A 25,913-nucleotide genomic window follows, 5' to 3' on the forward strand; every position below is an offset into this window, starting at 1 on the left:
AAACCTGAAAAAAATAAACAACTTTTTAACTTGAGAGAGATGTCTGGGCAATTGAAATAGCTACACCGAAGTCTGTGTGTGTGAGAGTGTGTGTGTGTGTGTGCACTGAAGTCTGTGTGTGTGACTGTGTGTGTGTGTGTGTGTGTGTGTGTGTGTGTGTGTGTATTTAGAGACAGAGAGGTTATTGCCCGGGTTGGTTGCTTGGCTTGGTGCCATTTGAGATTCTCAGATTTACTGCGTCTCTGACCTCTTATTGTCCTAGCTCTGATTTATGGAGTTCAGAATCTCGAAAGGCAAGGTGTCTGGAGTTTAGGGTCTTTCTGTGACAGCCCCTCCTCTTCCCTGTACACTCCTTTTGCTTGTGGTCACCTTGTGGTGACCTTGTAGGAATCAGCGTTTTTACCTGAGCTCAGTAGCTGGGGAGCCCACTAGTGCTGGGGAGCGAGCCGTGGTTTCCATTCCTGGGTGATGGAGTCATGGGAGAAACTGCAGTGAGCAAACACAGTAGGACCTGAGTTGGGCTCGAATGTGCTTTAAGCGGCTCAGGACAGAGCAGCTGCTCTGTCTCCCAGCTTGCAAGTGCAGCCTGCATTTGTCACTGACCACTGAAGTGTATGTTTGGGCAAGGTGAGAACTGGGTGCTTTGTTCTTAATTTGGAGACAAATTGCCAGGTATTGTTGTTGATTGTGTTTGATAATTTGGGGATATTTGTATCACTACAAATTCAGAACCTAGACTGTGTGTGGTTTTATTTATACCCTTGTTTTCTGTCATGATCCGTTCAGCTCTCCACGGTATCCACATTGTGGCAACAGATTGGACATAGTGCTGTTCTTCCACGCTGAAATGTGATCATTATACTGCAGTGTTTCTTGGATTCTTTCGTTAATCGCTGCTGCCACATGATATATCTGTTCATATACAGAATCCCAGTGCTAATGTGAAGGCACATAAAAACTGCTTCTGATAAAGGTCTAAATTGCTATATTTGTTTAGGGCTTGCTGTGGTGTATTCTTTGCTTTACCCGTATTTTAGTGGCTCAAACTTTGAGAGAGTCGAGTGCCTTAGGATTTGATCTGATGACAAAAGCAGTGGGAGTTTTCTGTGTATTTGCTTGTCAGAATGAAAACTTCTACTTGGCCATTTATGTGTGTCTCTGTGTGTGTGTTCACGTGTTATTTAAAAAAAAAGAGAGAGAGAACCAAAAGAAAACCAAATAATATTTGCTATCTTTTGGTGTACTTACAATTAACTTAATCAACCTATAAAGCTTTTGTTATCAGCATATTTGAATTTTGTAACGTTACATTCTGTGTACACAAGACAATACAACAGCTGTGTGCGCTTGTAAAAGTATATGGGAATGTAGAGGATTACTCACGATGACTCTGTTACAACAGGAATTAAAATCATGCTCTTGGGTTAATATACCTTAATCATGGGTCAGTTTTGTATGTTGGCTGCTTAAGTGAACCCATAAAATATATAAAGGAGATATTTTTAAATATCTAAATAAATATATAGGAGATTTATATTCATGAGGCTCACATTCTAGAAAAGAGAAAACTATAGGAATTTGGCACTGTGTAAACAGAAGAAGAAAAAGAATATCAGATTTTAAAATGGAAAAGAAGACAGTACATTAAAATGAGGAATAATTATGAGAGAATGCCAAAAAGTACTTTAACTGCTCAACTTTTTATATCTAATGAAAGAACAATAGAATACTTAAAAAAATTTAGAGTCAGCAGAAATGAAGCCAAGAACAAGAATTCTTAATAAAACATGTCAACCTGTGGAATGTACTTGTCAGTTTTAATTTGAATTCTATTGCTGATATTAATAAAATGAGAAAGAAACAAGGAAATTTTAAATTTTTATTTAAAATTGATCTCTATTTTCATAGACTTTAAAAAATTATAAAGTAAAATGAACTTTATTAAAAGGCAATGAACATTAAAATTATTCAAAACAATTAATAAATAACATAATATCAAAATCATCTGTCCCACTTTTAAAGTATGTCAGTTTAGAAAGAAAATTCTAACACTGTAAACTAGATCGCCACCTGTTCCTACATGCATGTGGAATGCCAAGTTCCTGGGATACTCTCTTCATGGTTTCTTGCTTTCAGACTCTATATAAGATCACTGTGATATGCTGAGCAAACACCTGACCCTAACACTGAATGCTTTCCATGAGAGTTAAGAAAATGTTTCATTTCACAGATGTGGAACTTGAGGTATATAAAGAATTAATGCTTGGCATTTCCATATGGGAACCTGTACTATATTGGCTTTTTGTGATCTAAAATTTGGCTGCTTCTTGCAAGGAGTTTGACATGACTATCACCATGACTGAAAGGACGTACAGGAAGGCCTCATATAACTGCTTTATAAACACATGCCCATTCATCCTTCTGTGAGGACTACAGTCCAGTATGTTCAAATGTGGCATCCATGTGAACCCATAGTCAGCTTCTATGTAGAAAGGCTAGAAAGTTAGTCACCTATTTGATGAATCATAATCAGTGTATACAGACAAGAAAAGCCTTTAATAGTGTCTGTGTTTATTCTTTAGATAACTAGCTTACCTCAACATGCAAAGAGGTTTAAAAAGGTTTAGAGATTATAGGTACTGACCTCAGAGCACATGCCAGTCTGTTCAAACACATTTACTTCTATGCAATTAAGTTCTCCTAGTTAAGGGGAAAGATTAGCCTTTGTTTATATATTTGATAAGTATTTCTAATTTTCTGAAATGCTTCAACTCCCTAATACATTGTGTCCTTGCTTTCTTCCTTCTTTCAGCTTTACACTTTTATTCTAGACTTTAAACTTACTAAGTTCTTCATTTGCTGAGCCTCTTTCTTTTGACCTACACTCAATTTCTACACCTTGGACAAGGAAGCAGTTATGATTTATACCTTGGGACTAGGGAAAATCCTACCTCCCTTGAAATCAAGAGATTACTGCCCACCATCTGAGTAGAAAATGGGAGGGTGAGTGGGAAAGAATGAGATTAGTGGCTGCCAGGCAGCAATGACCACTGTGTCCATTGTCCCTAGCATTTCTGCTATTCATACTTTTTCAATCCATCTAGTCCATTGCTAGGCTTGGAAACCTACGTCAGCAATTGTTTATACCTACTGACATGGTTACACTTCTACAAAGGCCTTTGGTAAACTGACACTAAATATGATTTTTAGCATATGGGAGTGGCTTACAGCACTATCCATCAGTTTTACGTCTCTTTACCTTAGCCGCTAAGTTCTATTTTGCCTACTAACTCTTCCCAAAGCATTATAGATTCAGATAATATAATGGGCACTCACACAACTTTTAACTATTACTTCTAGATTCCTTAAAGTAGGCCTCTGTTGTTTGGAGAGAAGAAACCTGGAGAGCAGGGTGTGGGATGTGCTTATTCCTCTGGTAGTGGTCCTCTGAGATCATCGTATTCTGACAGTCACTGGGCTCCTCAGTGGACCCCGGCTGTAAAGACTTGGCAGCTGGAGTAGGAGCAGATGGCAGCAGGTGATTCTCCGTTAGAAACAGGGAATATAAATGTTTTCTGCAAGTCTGCTCAAGAGCCCTGCCTCATTTATCTTGAAGGCAGTTTGTCTTCTGAGGAAATAGAATGAACAGCCTGGTTGCTAAAATATGACTGCCTGTCATTCTTGGCCCCTGCCACAGGATTTACCTACTAAAGTCATTATCTCAAATACGTATATCATTCCTGCTTTTTAAACATTTAAGTTATTTCTGTTATACTAGGGAAGGCCTCAAATAGGATCCCAGTGCCTACCAATGTTCCCCTCAATAGCCACCCATCACCATAAATAATGAATAGCTCCAAAATTCTTAACAATATGTAATTTAAATAATCTGTAAAACAATGTAATCACAACTTCCAAATATTTTCTTTTCTTTTCTTTTTTTTTTTTTGAGATGGAGTCTCGCTCTGTCACCGAAGCTAGAGTGCAATGGCACAATCTCAGCTCACTGCAACCTCCGCCTCCTGGGTTCAAGCGATTCTCCTGCCTCAGCCTCCCAAGTAGCTGCGATGACAGGCATGTGCCACACGCCCGGCTGATTTTTGTATTTTTAGTAGAGATGGGGTTTTCACCATGTTGGCCAGGCTGGTCTCAAACTCCTGACCTCATGATCCGCCCGCCTTGGCTTCCCAAAGTGCTGGGATTACAGGTGTGAGCTACCGCGCCTGGCCAACTTCCAAATATTTCTAATGGCAAGGAGCCATCAATAGAAAGTTGTTGCAAAGTTTCCTATTTATAGGCATATTTGACTTTAAGGGAATTTTTCAAAAACACTACTCCAATATATTAAAATCAATAAATAGAGAGACTTTTAAATGCTCTCTAATATTTTTAAAGATAAGCATACTTTGAATAGTTTTATGATAAAGTATAAAACCAACTGAAGCATGTTCCTTCTCCAACTCTTATTCTTTTACAATGGGCTTTCCTTTGACTGATAACTTACCAGAACACACCAATGTGTTCAGAGGGATTATTTTGTGGCTATAAAGAAAGGTCTCCACCTGGTGCAGTGGCTCACGCCTGTAATCCCAGCACTTTGGGAAGCCAGGGTGGGAGGATTACTTGAGCCCAGGAGTTCAAGACTGGGACAACATAGCAAAACATGGACAACATAGCAAAACTCAGTCTCTACTAAAAATACAAAAATTAGCGGGACATGGTGGCATGTGTCTGTAGTCCAGAGTTCTAGGGAGGCTGAGGTGTGATAATCACCTGAGTCCAGGAAGTCAAGGCTGCAGTGAACTGACATCACACCACTGCAATCCAGCTTGGACAACAGAGACTCTATCTAAAAACAAAAAAAAACAGTATCTCCTCTTCCTTCTAAGTCTGTAAGACTGTATTTTTAAACATAGATTTTATTATTATTCAGGAAAGATGAGACCAATAGATCAGGAGGTGATTGCTATTGAAAAGACAGTTTGTCACTCTCAAGTTCCCAAGAAGAGAGGGGCAGGCCACACACACGGGCCATACAGGGAAGCACCAGGGTCAGTCAGAAGCAGAGGGAACCAAAGGAAAACAGGGGCGAGAGCCTTTTGTGTTTTCCATGGGCAGGAACAAATAAGGTAAGGTGAGTAGGCTTGGAATTGTCTAGTTTGTATAATTTTGGTGGGCTCAGTGGTGGAAGGATTATCTCTAGTTGTCTAACACCTGGTCCTGGAATGATTCGAGCAGAAGGATAGTGGCCCAGAGCATGAGAGCCTGATAGAGGAGGTGGTTGGGGTATGGGCTCTGGATTAGTTAGTTTGCATGTGAAAACACACTGCCAACTAAGTCTTTTACTATTACTAGGCATTGGCTAGCCCTGGAAGGGGCAGTCTCTTCAGGCCCACAAGGCCACAGTTGACAAATCACCAGAAATACAAAAAATAAAAAGGCATGATTAATACAGATTAACACCCGAAACAGGAATAGACTACTTAGTATCATTTTGCCATGTGTGGTGTGCAATGGGTTAGTCCATTGTGGACAACCCTCTCTTAATACCAAACGTACCCCGTTAATTTAGGCAGAACTGTAAAACAGTGGGGGAAGGATGAATGAGTCAGTAAGAAGTAGTAAGTACTGGTACAACTATATAGCCATTTAGAAAAAAAACTAACACCAAAACACATGCTAAAACGTTTGAAGGTTTAGGTGTAAAGTATGAAGTTAACAGCATACTAGATGGCTTGGTGTGCTTACATGCACAGGGGAGGTGCTACCACCACCACGTCACTGAGTTGTGGTGGACGAGGGGTGGAAGTGGTGTCCTGCTGCTTGAGAGGTACTTGGGTGTGGCAGCAGTCATGGCAGTTACTGTAGCAGAATAAATATATCCAAGGTGGGCCTTTTTCTGTAGCATCTACCCCAATGTTATCTACGTGTTTTAGGCTCCCAGGCTTCAGAAAGGAGGAAAAGCAAAGAACGTATAAATGTAAATCACCAATTTTTTTTTAATTCCAAATTGATGCCTGTGTTTTATGCTGGGGCCAGACAAGTGTTAAGAAAATATTGTAGACTGATTTCTTACTCTTACTCTCCTGATTCCTAAATCTGACACTTGATTGAGGCCTTAAAGTGCCATCACTCTCTCTGGTGTCTGCAGATTTCTGATCTGTGACTTCCATTGGTGTGACAATGGGATAACACACTGTCAGCTATGTGCTGGCCCTTTGAAGTTGCTCTCCAAATAGACTGAACTGATTCAAAAAGCTATCTATCAAGAGATATGTGCTTTGTGGGGAGGAGACAGCTTCAGTTGGAAAGATTTTTCCTTAGGTCTGTGGATTCTTTTTCCTTTTTCACTTCCTCTTCCTCTAGTTAATTTCTTTATCCTATGATTCCTCCCCTCCCATGACCTCTGGTACTGTTTCATACCATCCTCTGGATTAAAAAAAACAACAACAAAACACTTGTGTCATTCACGCTAAGTTTCTCAGACTGGCAGGCTGTTGAGAGCGATGTGCAGTGTTCCTAGCAACAGATTAAGGCAAATCCACAGAACCTCAGAAGCCTGAAGGCATTGAAAAATTGCCAAGGACTACCCAGTTATATTTGGAATTTCTGCCTTTTGGATTTGTATTAGCTAAGAGACCTAGAAAAGTTTTTAAACTTTTAAAATTTAGTATTAATAGAAACTTGGAAGGTACAATCAATTTTCTAAAACAGTCACAAAGAATTTAGTCAAGGTGCTGAGGATGAAGGTCAAATGTGTCTGAAACTTTCAAGTAGGATATTTATAAGCTCACTAGAAGTCATAAAAAAGTGATTTTAACTATCAGAAATATTTTACATTAGTTAAGAACACAGACATTGGGATCAGCTAGACCTGTTTTGAAATCCATGAGCAAGTTGGGAAAGTTATTCAACTTTTGTAAAGCTCAGTTTTCACATATGTAATATTAGCATAAATCATATATTATGAAGTATAACTGAGAAAATATGTATGTATGGATTTGTCTATACATAAATAAATAATAAATAATCAAAAAGCTAATCTGCAAATGGTGATATTTTAGCAAATAGAATTATGATTTGGTGGAGGAGTGACACGGGAGGTTAGTCCACAATGGACCTACCCATTGCTCACCACACATGGCAAAATGATACTCAGTAGTCTATTTGTGTTTGGTGTGCTAATCTGTATTAATCATGCCTTTTTATTTTTTGTATTTCTGATCATTTGTCATCTGTGGCCTTGTGGGCCTGAAGAGACTGCCCCTTACAGGGATAGCCAATGCCTAGATCGAGAGGTAGAAAAAATTGGGGGACAGTTATGAGAGAATAAAAAGAACTAATGGGAGATACAATAGGATAAATTTAATTATTGCAGAATGCAGATCTCATTGTCATTGTCTGTGACCTTCCTCTGTGGGACCTAATACAATGTCTTCCTCATAGCAGGTCCTTTTTTGTTTGATAAATGAATGGATAAAAGAAAGAAAGAGACACTACCTGCATAAAAGAATATTTAAAAACACCTCCAAGATGTCCTATCTCAAGTACACTGTGTTGGTTAGATGTATCTATAATACTTCACCCATCTGTCCACTTGCCCCTGAAAATGAGACAAAAAAATTATAAGAACAGTTCTATTGATTACCCAGTGTATTCCTTACAACATCCCATAAGGAGGAGAGAGTGAGAAACCAGTGTTCTTTGGACACTCCAAAGAATGACACACCTGTCAAAGCAGAGAGAAGATCTGTGATGTCCACGTGGTTTCTGGTAGAAGTCAAAGGGTGAACAGAGAGCCCCAAATGGAAAAGACCATTAATCTTAAAGAAATGCCCAGATGGGATGAGGGCCTTGACCTAGAGTTGCTTTTACTATTTGGGAAGGGACAAACATTTATATTCCTTTGCTTTATAGAATGTTTCGTTTCCCCAAGCCTTGCCCATTAAATGCCAGTAACTCCTCCATTTATGTGAAAACCCAAATACTCCTGTACTTTTCAAATACCTCCAAGGGAGTGGTTCCCAACTAAAGAACATTCAGAGTATAAAAAGTAGAATGAACCATATTTAGAAGTGTAATGACTAAGTATCAAAATAAAAAACTTCACTCCTTGGCTTTCATGGATCTTTTGAGCATGTATTTTACTCTTTTAAAGTGGAAGCAAATACCTTGTTAGTAGCTTGTCATTTTTCTGAGGAATGTGTTTGAATCATGTTTGCTGTGAGTCTGATTTGTACAGACCCATCACTTAGCTAGTGAGTGACATTAGCATACCTCATTCTCACCTACACACTCTCATATAAATCTATGTGGGTTTGTTTTTCTCTGCTTGTATTCATTGCAAACCTAATAACTCTCACAATGTGATATTTTTAAGAGAAAGGTTTGTTTCACTGTAGAAAATTCTAAAAAGGAAAGCAATTTGTAGGGCTGATAATGAGGTGCAAAGGATGTGAAGTGATAGAATGTGATAGTGATTTGTATTTGATTTTTTTTGCTGTTGTTTTTGAGATGGAGTCTTGCTTGTTGCCCAGGCTGGAGTCCAGTGACACAATCTCCGCTCACTGTAATCTCTGCCTCCCAGGTTCAAGTTATTCTCCTGCCTCAGCCTCCCAAGTAGCTGGGATTACAGGCGCATGCCACCACGCCTGGCTGATTTTTGTATTTTTAGTAGAGACAGGGTCTCACCATGTTGGCCACGCTGGTCTCAAACTCCTGATCCCAAGTGATCTGCCCACCTTGGCCTTCCAAAGTGCTGGGATAACGGGCATGAACCACCATGCCCAGCTAGATAGTGATTTGTAGATAAGAGCAGTTTTGGATAAATTATGGAATTCAGACTTGGCAGTGTTGCCAATCTATGACAGCGTGTCATTATTGACAGCTGCAATGACAGTAGAAGCAACGCAAGCTTTAACCTAAGACACATGACCTCCACCTTTCATTGTTACCTTATCTGTGTATGGGATGTTGTGTTCACATTCCTCACATTGTGTTAAGTTTTGTCGTACACCAAACATTTCCTTGTGTTTCTGTGTGTGTCAGAGAGTAAGAGCATGAAGAGTCAGGGAAATGTCCTTGATAATAGTACCTGTATTACTTTCCCAAAACTGCTGTAATGAAGTTTCACAAATGGGTGGTTTAAACAGCAGAAATTTCCTATCTCACAGTTCTGGAAGCCAAGTCTAAAATCAAGGTGTTAGCAGGTTGACGCTGCCTCTGAAGGCACGAGAGAAGGGTCTGTTCTCAGTTTCTCTCCTAGCTTTTGATAGACTCGGGAGTTTCTTAGCTTGTAGATGTCTGTCTTTCTCAACATCACCTTCCCTGTGTGCATATCTGTCACTGCATCCAAATATCCTCTTTTTATGAGGACGCCAGTCATATTGGATTAGAACCTACCTTGTTGGCCTGTCAAGACCCTATTTCCAAATAAGACCACATTCTGAGATACTGGCGGTTAGGACTTCAACGTATCTTTCCTGGGGAACGTAATTCAACCCCTAGAACTGGCTCAGAAGGAATAATAGTAATGGGAGAACCCGAGAAAATTCAGAGTCCAGGACTGGCCTCAGTATTCTATTACCTCCATGCTGTTCCGAGTGTGGTCAGTGACTAGCAACATCAGTATCCTGTCAGCGCTCGTAAGAAATGCAGAGCCTCAGGCCCCTCCTAGACCTCCCGCATCAGAATCTGCATTTTAACCTATTTCCCCAGATGTTTTGTTTGTACATTAAAGTTTCAGAAGAGCTGCTCCAACTCAGAGAGTAGAAGCCCCATTCTCAAATGCCAAAAAGGGGGAGAAAAGACAGTATTGATGTGTAGGGACTCCCTAAATACGTGCACATAGTTAAGTATGGGTCATCATTCCAGTCAAGCTGTGACATATTTATTCCTAAAGGTAATATTTATCTCTGAAAGTAGTTTAGGAATTAAGTGTTGAAGACTATTTACCCCCTTGCTGTAGAGCATCCCTTAGGAGTGAACTCAGAAGATCATCATATGCAGAGATAGCGCAAATTCTTTTTTCCTACACTTGCTTTGCTTCTGTAAGTTGTTTCTTTTCTGCCAACCTGCTCTGTAATTTGAGTCAGACTAGCTAACTGGGTCATACAATATAATTCTGAAATAATACCCGCCAAGGAAAAACATTTTCCCAAGTAATGGGGAAAAGGTACCTGAGTTTCTAACATCATTCTTTAAGTGACTGAAAACATGGTGAACTCTTGCTTCACTGATTTCTGCCTCTCCTGCCCCAAGGTCTTTGCATGTCCCGAAAAATGTAATTCAGCTGAAAGTTGTGGTTTTGAAGTCTATGTTACATGAAGACAAATGGAAAGAGAAAAAAAAAGCAGCAGAATTAAACTTTGTCCTGGAGTCATCTGGGGCAGATGCTTATAATAGCAAGGGAACAAATGCAGCTTCCCCAGAGGAACTCTGAGGTCGTAGTTCTCATGGGGGTGGGGACTTGAAGTGACGTGGTTATTCACAGAAGTAAAATATACTCAGGAGGAACCCACTCCCCTGAACCCCAGAGTTGTCAGCAAGCACACCATATGGACTGTATCCCAATCCCAATAAAATTGCCATGCTGCGGATAATGTTGTCGGAAAACTTCCCTACGTGGGAATGAATCTTTGTGACTGAAAATTAGAGAACTTTAACATTTTTACCATCTTCTCTCAAGACCTATACTTAGTTTAGGTACCTAGATAAGTATCCTATTTCTGTTCTGCTGGCTTTATCTATATGCTGAGTATGAAAACAAAACCATACTTTGAAAATATACTCGCAGCATCATTTAATGGTTTTGATCATCCTTTCTGCTAACATTCTTTATTGGGTTCAAACAATGTCTGGAAGAAATAGTGAACATGTGCTGTTACTAGGCACCAGCCACTCTCCTAAGTGCCTGTATTACTTATACACTTTTAAGTCTCACAACAATTGTATAAACAGATGGCGAAATTGAACCGATGAGGAAGTTGAGACACAGGTTAAATTGTGACATCAACTAGTGGCAGGGTCAGAGTTCAAATCCGATTCCAGGGCCTGTGAACATGACTACTGGGATACTGCCTCTCAAGAGAGACATGAAATCATTCTGAATATATCTCTAAAAGGCCAGAATAACTACTGTAAAATGTGTTTTTAAAATCTCTTTCATTGCATTAGCCAATTATTATTGCAGATGTCCCCACCCCCACTTTGGTTGCTGAAACTGTATTCTTCCTTAAGTAACACATTTTAGGCACATTTTCTTTTTTTCTTTTTCTTTCTTTTTTTTTTTTTTTGAGACGGAGTTTTGCTCTTGTTACCCAGGCTGGAGTGCAATGGCGCGATCTCGGTTCACCGCAACCTCCGCCTCCTGGGTTCAGGCAATTCTCCTGCCTCCGCCTCCTGAGTAGCTGGGATTACAGGCACGCGCCACCATGCCCAGCTAATTTTTTGTATTTTTAGTAGGAACAGGGTTTCGCCATGTTGACCAGGATGGTCCCGATCTCTTGACCTCGTGATCCACCTGCCTCGGCCTCCCAAAGTGCTTGGATTACAGGCGTGAGCCACTGCGCCCGGCCTAGGCACATTTTCTTTAAGATATAAACAAAATACAATTATTTTCACACCTTCCCTCCCCCACGAAGTCCATCCCTCCCTCCCCCAAGCTAACTTTGCCAAACACCTGCTCTGTTCCGTATTCACATGGAGGGCCCACCTCGGAGCTTTTCTGCTCTTCCTCTCCTTGTTTCTTCCTCCAGCCGCGCTGAGCCCCTCACGTTTATTTGTTGTCATTATGCTGATCAGTACTGAGTTCTAACAAAAATCATAGCTCAGTTGCGACAACCTGAGCACTGTTGATGGCGTTTTCATGAGCAGCTACCTACCTTAGATGACGTCTAATAAATGATTGACACCTGCTTAATTCCAAAGGGAAGGGGAAACTCCTACAATTGCAATGAACTAAAAATGATGGCTATTCTCATTACTTTTGGCAATCATAATAAAACAGAGAAGACTCAATAATAATTGTATAAATTATTTTAAACATTAAAAATAGTAATTTGTAAGTATGTATGGCTTAACACCGCCCTTGCTTCAAAGTGCCTTTCTGAAAGAAGGAAGTGTACATGCCGATTTAAATTTCGATATCAGAGGATGGAGACTTTCTAGTGCTCCTTATTCTTATCTTTTGTTAACACTGATCATCCAAACTTGAATTCTTAATAACAGTGTTTATGCTCACATAGAAATTCTTTATCAATGCAGATAAAGCTTTAAACCTGAATATGTCTGGTCATAATTCTAACTTCTTTTTTTTTAGAAGGAGTCTTGCTCTGTCACCCAGGATGGAGTACAATGGTGTGATTTCGGCTCACTACAGCCTCTGCCTCCCAGGTTCAAGCAATTCTCCTGCTTCAGCCTACTGAGTAGCTGGGATTACAGGTTCATGCCACCACGCCCAGCTAATTTTTGTATTTTTAGTAGAAATGGGGTTTCACCACTTTGGCCAAGATGGTCTCGATCTCTTGACCTCATGGTCCACCTGCCTTGGCCTCACAAAGTGCCGGGAAATTCTAACATTTTGTTAAGAGTGAAATTAGTTCACTCTGTTGACGAAACAGATGAAACACAAATGCTTTTAACTGGAGTTAACTTAGAAACTACCAAGTGCCTTTTTAAAGAAACTCGATGGCCTATCTTTTGTCGAAGAGACAGAACAAAATAAAACAAAATACGTGATAGAATGAGCTTAAGTAAACTTTGATTTAAATAATACTTAAGAAAACGTGTGCCAAGTCCACAATTACCCAGGGGACATAAGGAATCATTTTTCCCGAACTGCATTTTACATCCTGCCTTTAAGCCCTGAGCTAGTTTAAATAAAAACTATGAAGAAGAGATAAACTTCAGAGTGGACACTGCACCCAAGAGCCGCACGAGGTCTGATGAACCATGTGGTCTTGTGCCCAGCATTGTGACTGGCCTGTCCCACATCACACGTGCCATGTCTCTTTCCATATTAATTGTTTCATATGATTTGTCTCTCCCCATAACTGCTGTGGATCCAAGGTTTTGCATAGTTAGCAGGATTGGCTCTCATAGCTTTGGTTCTATATTTTAAAGGGAAGCTCATGATGTGTGAATACTTTTAGAGATAAAGACTCTATCTTTGATGAACTAACATTATTGAAATACAGCTTTTATAAATCAAAATTTAATTGTTTAGTATCATGACACAGCTTGTGGTAATCATCCTTAAGTTGTATTAAAGTTGCCACCTGATCAAAAGGAAATCATCTATGGATAAGGAGGACAAGCAAGCCGGGCGTGGTGGCTCATGCCTGTAATCCCAGCACTTTGGGAGACTGAGGCAGGTGAATCACCTGAGGTCCAAAGTTCGAGACCAGCCTGGCCAACATGGTGAAACCCCGTCTCTACTAAAAGTACAAAAATTAGCTGGGTGTGGTGGTACATGCCTGTAGTCCCAACTACTTAGGAGCCTGAAGCAGGAGAATCGCTTGAACCCATGAGGCAGAGGTTGCAGTGAGCCGAGATCATGCTACTGCACTCCAACCTGGGCGACAGAGCAAGACTCTGTCTCAGAAGAAAAAACAAAACAAAGGGTCTGAGCAGATAGAGATATATCAATTATGCAATTAGACAGCTCTTACTAATTTATCAAACATGAAACTGCTGATCATTTTAGGTATCTTATTTGAGTTTAGTCTCTTCTTTTTGGATTTGGTCACTAAAGTGTTACAACACCATAGAAATGAAAGTGTTGAAGTAGACATCTTAATACCTATTAGAGAAACCATAGAGAATGCTATTTTGTTTTACCTACCCCAGTTCCATTTTAGACCTACCTATTATTATTTTTGAAATGGAATCCAGAAAAACTCCTCAGTAGGCTATTTCCATTTAGCTGTATTTGTACTTTTTCAGAATCTCTTTTTATGTTTATATTTTGTTTACTTATTGGACATATTGCTTTCAGGTCATATTGTGAAATGAGAAAGCTTACATTCATTATTCTGATTCAAGTGTAGAGCTAAGAACAGTGATTGAAAAGTGTATAAAATCTGTTAAGAGAAGCTTTCTTTTCTATCCAGAGCCTGCAGAGCACAGTGCTGAAGAGCCCAGATTCAGGAGCTAAACTGTGTTGATTGTAGTTCCAGCTCCATTCTAAACTTGCCTTAGATAAGTCATCTAATCTCTTCAATTTCCTCATCTATGAAATGGGAATTATAGAACTTATAGTATATAGTATAATAATGAGAATTACTTAGAATAGTTTTTGGCTTAAATAAGCCCAATATGTGTATTAGAGATTATTGTTATTATTCTATTTTGCTACGGCAGTAGTTTTTCATATTTGTTCATTTATTTTCATTTGCTTTAGTGAAATCTTTCTTCAAATGACATTTACAAAGATGTTGAATATTCATAAAGCAGAAAAAATCTAGTTTAGCTTGGTTGAAACTATGGTGAGAATTCCTCTTTGCAGCCTCACCCAAGTGCACCTGTATATAAAACACAGTTGTGGAGCACATTTTATTCAGCAGAGTTATACAGACCTAGGCATCAGCAAGATGCTCCTTGGTGGTCTATAAAATTAATCAGAGAAGTGTAGACTAAGCAAGTAGTTTTGAAAATTAAGTAATAACAGTAATAAATAATATAGTTTTCACTATGTACCAGCCACCGTTCTAAGCCTTCACACACAAGCCCTACTTGGACCTTTCCCTTTAGGTAAAAGAGACCAAAAAGAGCAGGAATGTGCCTCTCAAACTGTTGAATATTTTAGGTATAATTAAGAAGATATTGCCTGTTGAATTCGTATCCTATATGTACTATACTTGAGTGATATAAAAGGGGATAAATATTTACCTATCAAGAGGAAATTTCAGGGTTTCTATTCCGACATACAACATAGCTAATACAATTCAGGTGTTCAGTAATGTATTTTTTGCCCCCTCAGTTGAATGGAAAGTAGTAGATGAAAGTTTAAGGCCTTTGTTCACTTGATATGCACATCCTGCTCTCACTCTCAATCATCTGTATGAGTTTGGAGTGCAGGAATAGGAGTCAAAACACAGGATTCAAATGCTAACTCTGCCACTTTCTACCTGGGTGATGCTGGATGAGTTACTCAACCTGTGTTTCTTAGTGGTCCCATCTACAGACTGGAGGGAGTAGTAGTATGTATATCATAGGACTGTGGTCAGAACTAAACGATGGAAAACATTTTATTGTTGTTATTACAAGACATTAAATGAAGTCTTCCAGGTCCATGAAATATACAAAACATTACAAAACTGCCACTTTACCTCAATCTGGACTCATGAAATGAGGAATAATAAAAAAAAAACAACTTAACTATTCCATGGTCATGAATTCAGCTTATTGAGAGAACTGGCAGGGCACATTATACACACGTCAGCTGTGGCAAAAAATTAGTCAACATTGTTTGTAGAAAGCCTGTGATGTCTGCATTACCAGCTGTCTGGAAAAAGGAGAACATAGCTTCCTTTTTTCTGCTTAATGTGGTCTGCCAGCCAGCTGGCACTAGGGGAAGAGGAAGGGAGCTCATGTTTATTCAACGTCTACTCTGTGCCAAGTGCATCTGTAAGTTGTCTCATTTGATCCTCCCACTTTGATGGTGGGGTGGTATCAGTAACCCTGATGTACACATGGGGAACTGAGACTTAGCAAGGTCAATTAACCCAGCCAAGAACCCACAGGTAGTAAATGAGATTCTGATCCAGAGGTCAGTCAGACCATACTATTGACTGCTACTTACAATGCTACAGATACTCTCCAACGACCAGTTGGAGTTAGCAGTAAAAACCAAATATTTCATATTAAGTTATTATTTACATAGTATTTTGTAGAAAATTCAAGTTTCATTTCCATTTTCATGATTGCCTTTATGTTTTTAAAAGATTAGATTGATGATACAGTAATATTTTCTATTTAGGTTAATACTAGCATTAAAATGCCACATTGTTAGACAGTCCTCTTATTGTTTCTGTATGTCTGATAACATAAACATAGATTAACAGAATTGAAAACTGGATCATGAGTCAGGAGGTCTGCATTCTAGCTCTAAGTTCTTTCATTATCTGTGATTTACAGGCAAGGAAAAATTAAGCAGCAGGTAAGTGGCAGAGCTACTATCCAAACTCAAGATGCAAATAGCAGGAGAGGCAAAGGCAACTCATAATAAGAAAAATGTGATAAATTCATGATTTTGGACTTCACATTTTAAAATAACTAAACAATTTAAATAATGTATCACAAATAGAAATTTGTATAAATCCATGAATGAGACATTTTTTGCTTATCTAAATATTCATTGTCAGGAATCAACGTATTTTGTGTGTGATTTTTTAAAAATTAATTCAGGGAAAAAATTTCTTTAAAATGTTTTATCATGGGAAAAATATGATTTCATCAAAATAAACATTACTATGATAGAGTTAAGCCACATATTTACTTGCAGAAAAATAAACAAAAATTAGAAAATCTGTTGGAAATTTAAGCCATAGACTGTGCAATATAATATTTAAAACCATTGACTGTGTTATTCTTTCCACCATATATTATAGATGTTGACACTGATACAAAATATATATTGAACTATATGGGGTTTTCTTTATAGCTAAATGCATAAAATTTTATCACTGAGTCATATTTCATTAAGTACAGAATAATTAAGTAGAATGTGTGACACAAAAAGCCCTAAGACATAATAGACAACATATTTTTAAAGTTTATTTGCTTATGAAAATCCAACAATTGTTTCTCATTTAATTTCCTCATATAAAGATTAAATGAGATAATATAAATAAAGTGTAAGCTCCTCCCTGAAATATACTATTCAATGTCTTTATTAGTATTGTTAATAAATTGTTATTATACATCATGATATGCTAGGGAAGTTTTATAAAACAGATTTAGGAATTTAAGAGGAAGAGAACATAATGAGCTAACACTGATACAAGAGAGTAAAGAAATACAGACTGTCCAATAGATCCGTTAGCAGAGGGCCAGGTTCTTGGCTGAATTCTTTGTTATAGCATCTCTAGCACACAGCTCTGTAGCCCATATATTATAAGCCAATAATAAATATTTATGGAGTGAATACATAAACTTTTCCTCTAAACAAAAGAAGTGTTAATTTAGGCCACTTTGTGATGATGTTCTGAGATTACAGAATTAAATAAAAACATCTTTAGTCTTCTATTCCACAGAGTTAGCAGTTGTTAGTAACAATTCACACATACATACAAACACACACATACAAACAACATAAACCCAGCATCTTAGAAACCTAAAAAATGGTCAAGTTCTGTATCTGTATTTACCTGAAGGAGTAGAAAAGAACACTTTGCACCTTTTCTAACAATGATTAGGATGTGTCCCATATTAATTGCAATGGGAATTGTACTTTGAGATAAATTTGCTTGGTGATTAAAGTCAAGCAAATTTGTATTAATATAATGAAATTGTTGCTGTGTCTCATAATTCTGTTGTTGCTATTGTTGTTTTAGCTCATTTTGTTGTCCAATTATAATGCATGGAAATTATGACAGCTGTGGTGAATCTTAGAGGAAATGGGATATTGCAGATGTAGGTGTGTAGAGGATGAGGAATTGGACATTGGAATAGGATTAGTGGACCCAATGGCTAGTTTATCTCTGCAAATGTTATGTTGCATGACACCAGTTTAACAGGGAGATATCATTGACCAAGAGAGGTTGGGAAATACTCATCTGTTATCACTTCTACCTGCATTTTTAAATACTTTATAGGATTTATATATATATTCCAACTTTGACCTTGAAGCAATAGAGAAAGTACACATTACCATGGATAATATGTTTTTCCTTTCTTTTGCAAGTCATAAGTATTGAATCATGTCTGGACAATAAAGGAAGCTATTTTAATTTTCCTGGAAAGTTTATCTTTATCACTCATGATAATTTTCAGTCATAGTTATGATTTTACCCAACCTGTGTAAAAATTTTATTATGCGTTACAAGAATTTTATTATACACACAAAGTTGAAAACCAGCTTTGTGGTGTGTCTTTACTTACAGCAATCCTAGAGGTTGTTGCTATTGTCCTATTTTAAAGATTGGAAAATTGAGTCCAGTGGAGATTAAGCCTCTTGTTCAAAGTTACATAGCTAGTAAGTAGCAGTGCCCCATTCTAACTGAAGTCTTACTTCCAAACTATAGGTACGTTCATGTATATATTAATATAAATCATTCGTGTATATTTGTTAACATAATTTGGAATTTATGTACACTGTTTATTTGCCTTCCGAGGATTTTTCTCTGCCTTTTATATTTTCTCTTCTTTCCCTTTTCGCTTACACACACTTAAGACATAGCAGTGTCCCTAATCACTGCCTACCTGACAGAAGCAGCAGTAATCAACACAACTGTGTAAGTGAAATTAATAATGTATTCTGATTATGGATTAGAAATTCCCACCTATATTAATAGAGTTAAAAATAAGGTAAAATAATCATAGCTACTATTTATGGATATTGGGAGGATTGCACTAGAATGCACTTTTTAATCTAAATAGAAAAAAATCAAAGTTATTAGAAAGACTTATTTAGCTGCTAAGAGGTTGTTTAAATTCAAATATATATTTTTTTCTTTTTTTTGTTCTGAGACAGAGTTTTGCTTTTGTTGCTCAGGCTGGAGTGCAATGGCACAGTCTCAGCTCACTGCAACCTCTGCCTCTCGGGTTAAAGTGATTCTCCTGTCTCAGCCTCAAGTAGCTGAGATTACAGGCACCCGCTAACACACATAGCTAATTTTTGTATTTTTAATAGAGACGAGCGTTCACCACATTGGCCAGGCTGGTCTCAAACTCCTGACCTCAGGTGATCCACCCGCCTCGACCACCCAAAGTGCTGAGATTACAGGCATGATCCACTGTGCCTGGCCTCAAAAATATACTTTTAAAAAATATTTACACTTATTATTTTATTTATAATAAGGGTTATTACTTAGGTGTCTAAAAACCACACACATAAAAAAGTTGCCTTCCCACAATCACTTTGTCTCCAATCTCCAATCTGCTTTCTGTGAGGTAAGGGACTTGGAAACAGTGTTCTGCCTTCGTACATCAGGGTTTTTTATTACTGACACTTTTTGTTGAGAGATACTACTTTAATATCTTACCTATTGCTTTTGCAGTAAAAGAAGGCAAACAGTACAGCACAAATCACCTACTATCAATCATTAGGATTAGGGAAGGGCTCTTCTGAAGTCAACACTTTACATTTCTGTTGGAAAAAACTATAAAACAGTCAATTAATTCTCACCTAATGGTGATGGGGTCATTCTCAGACATCGAATTATGGTTATTAACGAATTTTCACTCTACCTTGTTATCTTGGATAAAGGTAATTTGTCAGGATTCCAATACTGTTTTCATCACCATGCCATGAGTATCTGAGAAAAATTGATTGCTAGCCTTTTAACTGGGAAAAAGCAATAAGGAAACAGATTTACACAGTTTGTTTTCTGAATTATAGTTAAATAGTATGCTACCCTTCAGTCATGGGACTGACCACCTTTAGACTTACTCATGATTTATGTGCTAGGGTGAGATATCAGAGAAAAATTTACAATAATTTTACTGCCAGCTTATAACTCAATTCAAACAAAGGCTAGAGTATAATTCAGCCAAAATAATCTAAATTTATGTGTTCTTCTGAGAGATCTTGAGTGCCAACTGGTTCTGTAAACAAAAGTGGGGCATTGTGAGGGTGTAGAGCTTTATGAACTATGTTGAGAATTTCTGGACATTAGATTTCTCCTAAAACTTTCTGGAATACATGCAAAAATTCAAATAAGTAAATTTTTATAATAATATTTCAATATCTAGATTCTACCATTCACTTGATGATCTGCAGTGAATTTCTAATAAGAAAGTTTAAAGTGTCACTTGGCTTTTTTAACAACTAGAAATTTTGCTTGATTCATTTTTTTATGCATTTAACAAATATTTGTTGATTTGTATTGTGTGATAATACTATTCTGAGTTCTAGGAATACAGCAGTATATTAAACTGTCAAAGTCCATGCCCTCAATAATCTTACATGCTAGACACAGAAGATATTTAATAATGGTATAATGTATGTATTAATGATGCTTAATAAAGTAAATATAAAGCATGCCAGGCAGTAAGGGTCATAAATATAGATATAGCAGAACAGAGGACATAAAGAAGAATGGGCAGAGGAAAGTGCTCTTTTATGCAAATATTCAAGACAGACTTTTTGGAGGTGAATTTTGAGCAAAGGAGCAAAAGCCTAAGGAAGGCTGCTGTGTGATGAGCTTTCCAGGCAGAAGACACTGCAAATGTCAGTTTAGATGTGGGAATAACCTGGCCTATTTGAGGAACTGCAAGGTGATCAGTTTTGAACTGTGGGGAGCAGACCAGGTCAAGGTCAGGGCACACATATAGTCATCACTGGTCAAATAAATGATTATCTGTCCACAGCATTAGAGATCAGAGGATAAGATGTGGTAGTATTTGGAGGGTAACACTGCCCTCCAAATACAATCACCCATCCCCAAGTTGTGAGTTGAGTTTAATGCATTCCAATGCTGTAAAAGAACAATGCTCATTTTTCAGATGAAGAAAATCCATAATAAAGGAATCTAGGCATGTATTGTGCAGGATTACACAGTTAGTAAATAGGAGAGATAGTCATCTAATCTGTGTTCTATATCTTTTCTCCCCCTTCCACCACACCATCTCTACAGTGAGGCAGTGCTATTTCTGTATCCGAATTCAGAAACATACAGGCTAACAAATAAAATGTCTCCCATTTGTTAATATGACATACAAAGTAGCCAAATAGTATATTTACATGCATGATTTTAAATGAATACTATGAAAAGAAAAACCTGGCTGGGTACAGTGGCTCATACCTCTAATCACAGCACTTTGGGAGGCAGAGGCAGGCGGATCACTTGAGCCCAGGAGTTTGAGACCAGCCTGGTCAACACGGTGAAATCCCGTAGCTATTAAAAATACCTCAATTAGCCAGGCATGGTGGTGCATGCCTGTAATCCCAGCTACTCAGGAGGCTGAGGCAGGAGAATCGCTTGAATCCGGGAGGCTGAGGTGGAAATGAGCCAAGACCACACCATTATACTCCAGCTTGGGTGACAAGAGTGAGACTCCGTCTCAAAAAAATAAAAATAAAAAAAAAAAGGAAAACCTGCAACTTTGACTGCCACAGGAATTGTATTCATATAAACCTAAACCTCAGAGGCAATATACAATAATCAGCATTTTAAATATTTGAAAAATAACATTTTGAACTTACAAAATTTAAACATGAGAAAATTAATTTCCATCAGTGAACTGAAGACCTACAGACAATACTTAGGTTCAAGGGCCTTTTCAGATAATGGTGCAATTTTATTTTTCACTGTGGTAAAGTCACTGAAATAAAATGATAATGAGTAACATCCTAAGACTAGCATATTGTCAATTTATTTTGTGAAAATTTATTTCTTCCTTTTTAACGACTTGACATTTCCTATCTACTTTATTTGTAAATTAAAAGTGATATTAAACATTATCTCTAAATCTCAAAACTCCTTCTGGAAAGTTCCAAAATTTTATAAACCCATCCCTTTCTTGCTCTTTTCATTTTTCTCTTTTCCTTTGGCCTGGAAAACCCAGTAGTCTCCTAACTTAGTGACCATGTTTCTTACGTCAGGCTACATCTAAAGTGGAACTGGGTTCATTCTGAGTCAGTGAGTGAGCTCATACATCTTGTGTGCCTTTGATCCCCTGGAATACTGCCACTTGAAATGGTATTTTCAGGGATGACTTCACGTTATAGGAAATAGATACTCAGCCGTGCTTGTCATTTGTCCCAGCACCTAACAGGCAGAATTTCCAAAGGAAAGCAACAAAAATACTTAATAACTCTAAAGTTCTGAACTTGTCCCAAGAACAAGGGGCTATTTACAGGACATTGATGCTGTTCAAGGTCCTAACTTTATGTTAACTTTTGTTCTTGTAGAAGGACCAGGTGACGGAGTCATCTACATTGTTTGACCTGCAATTTTATGCTACCACCATCACTCTTGAAGATTGCAGCTAATACGTAGTGTCAGTAGAGAGTATTCCATTTTGAAAAATAGTTCGCTATGCATTATTTCTTTTAACAGTCATAATAACCCTGTGAGTTGATATTGTATTACAAGTCCAATATGCTTAGACACTGTGTGTACATGAGAAAGTCAGAGACCCTGAGCAAAAGGCAAAACTAAATCTTCAAACTCTATATCCAAGGTTTTCTTCCCTAAACTGTATAAAACCTAAATTAGAAAAGTTGGAACTGAACAGAAATGGGGTACATAGGAAAAAGTGGAGAGTGAAAGTGATCAAATACAGGACCAGAATGTCTAGTCTTAATTTCACAGGAAGTCTGTACATAAAGAATCTGACGACTGAGTGTGGTGGCTTATGCCTGTAATCCCAGCACTTTGGGAGGCCAAGGTGGGTGTATCACCTGAGGTCAGGAGTTCGAGACCAGCCTGGCCAACATGGTGAAACCCCATCTCCACTAAAATGCAAATATTAGTGGGTGTGGTGGCAGGTGCCTGTAATCCCAGCTACTCAGGAGGCTGAGGCAGGAGAATCGCTTGAGCCCAGGAGGTGGAGGATGCAGTGAGCCAAGATCACGCCATTGCACTCCAGCTCTCCAGCCTGGACAACAAGAGCAAAACTCCATCTCAAAAAAAAAAAAAAAAAAGAACCTGAGACTCCCATGTTTTCATTCTGTTTAGCAGGATGCTGAGAAGTCCTTCATACCCTCATCTGGCTTTAGAGAGTTGGCTGCTGGATATGACACATTATGCCCCATCTAAAATCAATTTTAATTGATTTTTAATAGTTTTAATTAATGGAATTTGAGCTATTATGACTAAAACTACTATGAACATTCATATACAAGATGAGCCATTTGCTAAATGCATGTTTAACTTTAGGATAAATGGGCCCGCTGTTTTCCAAATTCTTTGTACCATTTTAAATTCCCATGAGCATGTTAAGATTTCCAGTTGCTTCATATTCTTGCCATCACTTGATATTATCAATCTCTCTTTTAATTTTAGGTATTCTAGTGGGTGCATGGTGCTACTTCACGGTGGTTTGAATTTGCATTTCTCTGATGACTAATGATCTTGGGTACCTATTTATATACTTTTGGGCCATTCACTAGTATCATTTACTTGAAAATGTGTATGTACAGAATGATTTCATTTTAGTAAAAAATTATGTATATAAACAAAAATCTGAAAGAACACACACTAAGGACATTTGATATTTTAATTCTTTTAGTTTTTTAGTTTTGCTTGTCACCACTTTCTTTTGACAATGCACATATTATACTTTTTTTAATAATAAAATTTTTTTGTTTTTTGTTTTTTGAGACAGTCTCGCTCTGTTGCCCAAGCTGAAGTGCAATGGTGCGATCTGGGCCCACCTCCCAGGTTCAAGCGATTCTCCTGCCTCAGCCTCCCTAGTAGCTGAGATTACAGGCATGCACTGCCACACCCGACTAATTTTTGTATTTTTAATAGAGATGGAGTTTCAACATGTTGGCCAGGCTGGTCTCAAGCACCTGACCTCACATGATCCACTTACCTTGACCTCCAAAAGTGCTGAGATTACAGGCGTGAGTCACTTCGCCCAGCTGGAAATTACTTAAAATAAGAAGTAAAAGGAACTTTCTAGTTCTTCTATTCAAAACCTATCCTTAGTGGTAAGTTCTCTTAACATTTTAGTATATTCTTCTATGACTACTTTTAGTAACACACATATTTCAACAAAAATATGACCTTTTACTGTTTTGGCAACTGACTTTTTTTTTTTTTTACTTAACATATAAACATCTCATAAATGTAGATACATCAAAATGTATTTATTATTTCCTCATTGATGGATACATAGATTGTTTCCATTTTTGTTGTTGCTGCCATCAGAAACATTTATTCAATAATAATTCTGGAATATATTCCTTTAAGAAATCAATATTCAACAAGAATTTATTAAGCACTTGTGCCTGGCTGTGTTCTAGACATTGAGGATACAGGAGTCACCAAAGCAAAGTCTCTGATCTTTAGAGCAGGGTAATGAACTAAACTATTAGCAAGAACAAACTTCCTTAGTGTTTGACAATGGTGAGGAAAGCAGAACAAAGGTTCTTTCATAAATATTTATTTACGCTATACAAACTACAAGAGTAAAACCTTATCATGCATAAAAAATTAAATACATAATGTGGTAAATAACATTCCTAGGAAAAGAGTAGCCACATACACTGCTTTCTGAAAAATATAAGAATATATCACATACATACCATTGCTTGCTGTTAGTTGATTAAGAAAGTGTGGATTATCAATTGAAATTATCATCAAAATCAATTATTATGTATATTTTTTGGTTTTCCTCAACTCATTTATTTTTTCTCATAATGCTTTTATTTCCTGCTTGCAAATGATCTTTATGCAGTTTTGGTGGTAGGGAAATTCCTACTATGTGAGGGTAGAAAAATTTTAGGTTAAACCTTTTCTTAAAGTAGCAAAAGACACTAGATCCTTACTCCCTCAGCCTGATAGAGACAGAAAGTAGGCATGCGAATTTCTTTTCACCAATTTTGTGTTCTCTTCAATTGTAAGATATAAAAGATAAAGAGAAATAGTTGGAAGCTACACAACTTAACAGTGGTTGCAGAAGGGGCAATAGATTCAGGTTAGTGAGCGTGGTGGATTGCCTACCATGGATTCCTGCATTTTATGTTTATCGAATATTTTTTCTGGCCCTCTGAAGCTCTAAAGGCTTCTATTAATTCTGAGTCTGTGATGTATTCTAATAATTCTTTTTTTTTTTTTTGAGATGGAGTCTCGCTCTGTCACCCAAGCTGGAGTGCAGTGGCGGGATCTCAGCTCACTGTAACCTCTGCCTTCCAGGTTCAAGCATTTCTCCTGCCTTAGCCTCCTGAGTAGTTGGGTCTACAGGCACTACCATGCTCAGCTAATTTTTGAATTTTTAGTAGAGATGGGGTTTCACTATATTGGCCAGGCTGGTCTCAAACTCCTGACCTTGCGATCTGCCCGCCTCGGCTTCCCAAAGTGCTGAGATTACAGGCATGAGCTATTGCGCCTGGCCAATTCTTCTTTTAAGTTTGTCATTTTTTTAACCTCTTTTGCTTGTAATTAAGATTTCTTTTAAACTTTTCTTTAAAACCTGCCACAAAGTAAGTTCTTCCTCACTATAAGTGTTGTGAGAAAAAAATATAGAATGTAGAATACATAGAATGGACATATGCCTTTCTTCAATTGGTTGTTCATTCACATAACATTCAAGAAATACCTATTTAATGCTGGTTGTATATGAAGCACTCCACTAAACCTAGGGGTGTTAGGGAGACAACTCTAGCATTTATGAAACAAACAAAGCAACAGAGAACATTAGCTAATGCTCAGAGCCCCTGATCACATGGTAGGTGCTAATGAAGATAGTGTTTTATTTGGTTGGCATTCTGTCACTATTTGTTTAAACCATTTTGTTGCACCCAGTCATGTTTCCCATCATTTCATTTTTGGAATTTCTCACTTTTTCATTAATGAGATACTAGTGAATGATGCCCAGAGGGAAGGTGATATATTTGCCTGAAAATGAGTAAATGCTTTGTGCAACTAAGCTTCGACCCGGACAGGGTACTCAATAAGTTAAAACATCATGCTCTGATCAAATATTAAAGAAAACATTATCTGGTATGTTATGGCATTAAATAAAGCATTAAATGCTGGCAAGTTGGCTTTGCCTCTGTGGACAAGATGATTCTAAGAAGC

General features: G+C 37.8%; 1 protein-coding gene across 5 annotated transcripts in view; it reads left to right on the forward strand.

Annotated features, from left to right (window-relative positions):
- ARHGAP24 (Rho GTPase activating protein 24) overlaps positions 1-25,913 on the forward strand; it is a 499,880-nt gene that overhangs the window by 330,660 nt on the left and 143,307 nt on the right. Inside the window, exon 1 of one of the 5 annotated variants that reach the window (XM_064368860.1) lies at positions 441-627. The exons of 3 other annotated variants lie outside the window; for them this stretch is intronic. In XM_064368860.1, coding sequence (XP_064224930.1) covers positions 615-627 — 13 coding nt within the window. In that variant the 5' untranslated portion in view covers positions 441-614. One more of the 5 variants, XM_064368892.1, reaches the window with a different exon arrangement.

The sequence above is a fragment of the Aotus nancymaae genome, unplaced genomic scaffold (assembly GCF_030222135.1).
Source record: "Aotus nancymaae isolate 86718 unplaced genomic scaffold, 86718_ANA_hifiasm-v0.15.2.pri h1tg000006l, whole genome shotgun sequence".
NCBI lineage: Eukaryota > Metazoa > Chordata > Mammalia > Primates > Aotidae > Aotus > Aotus nancymaae.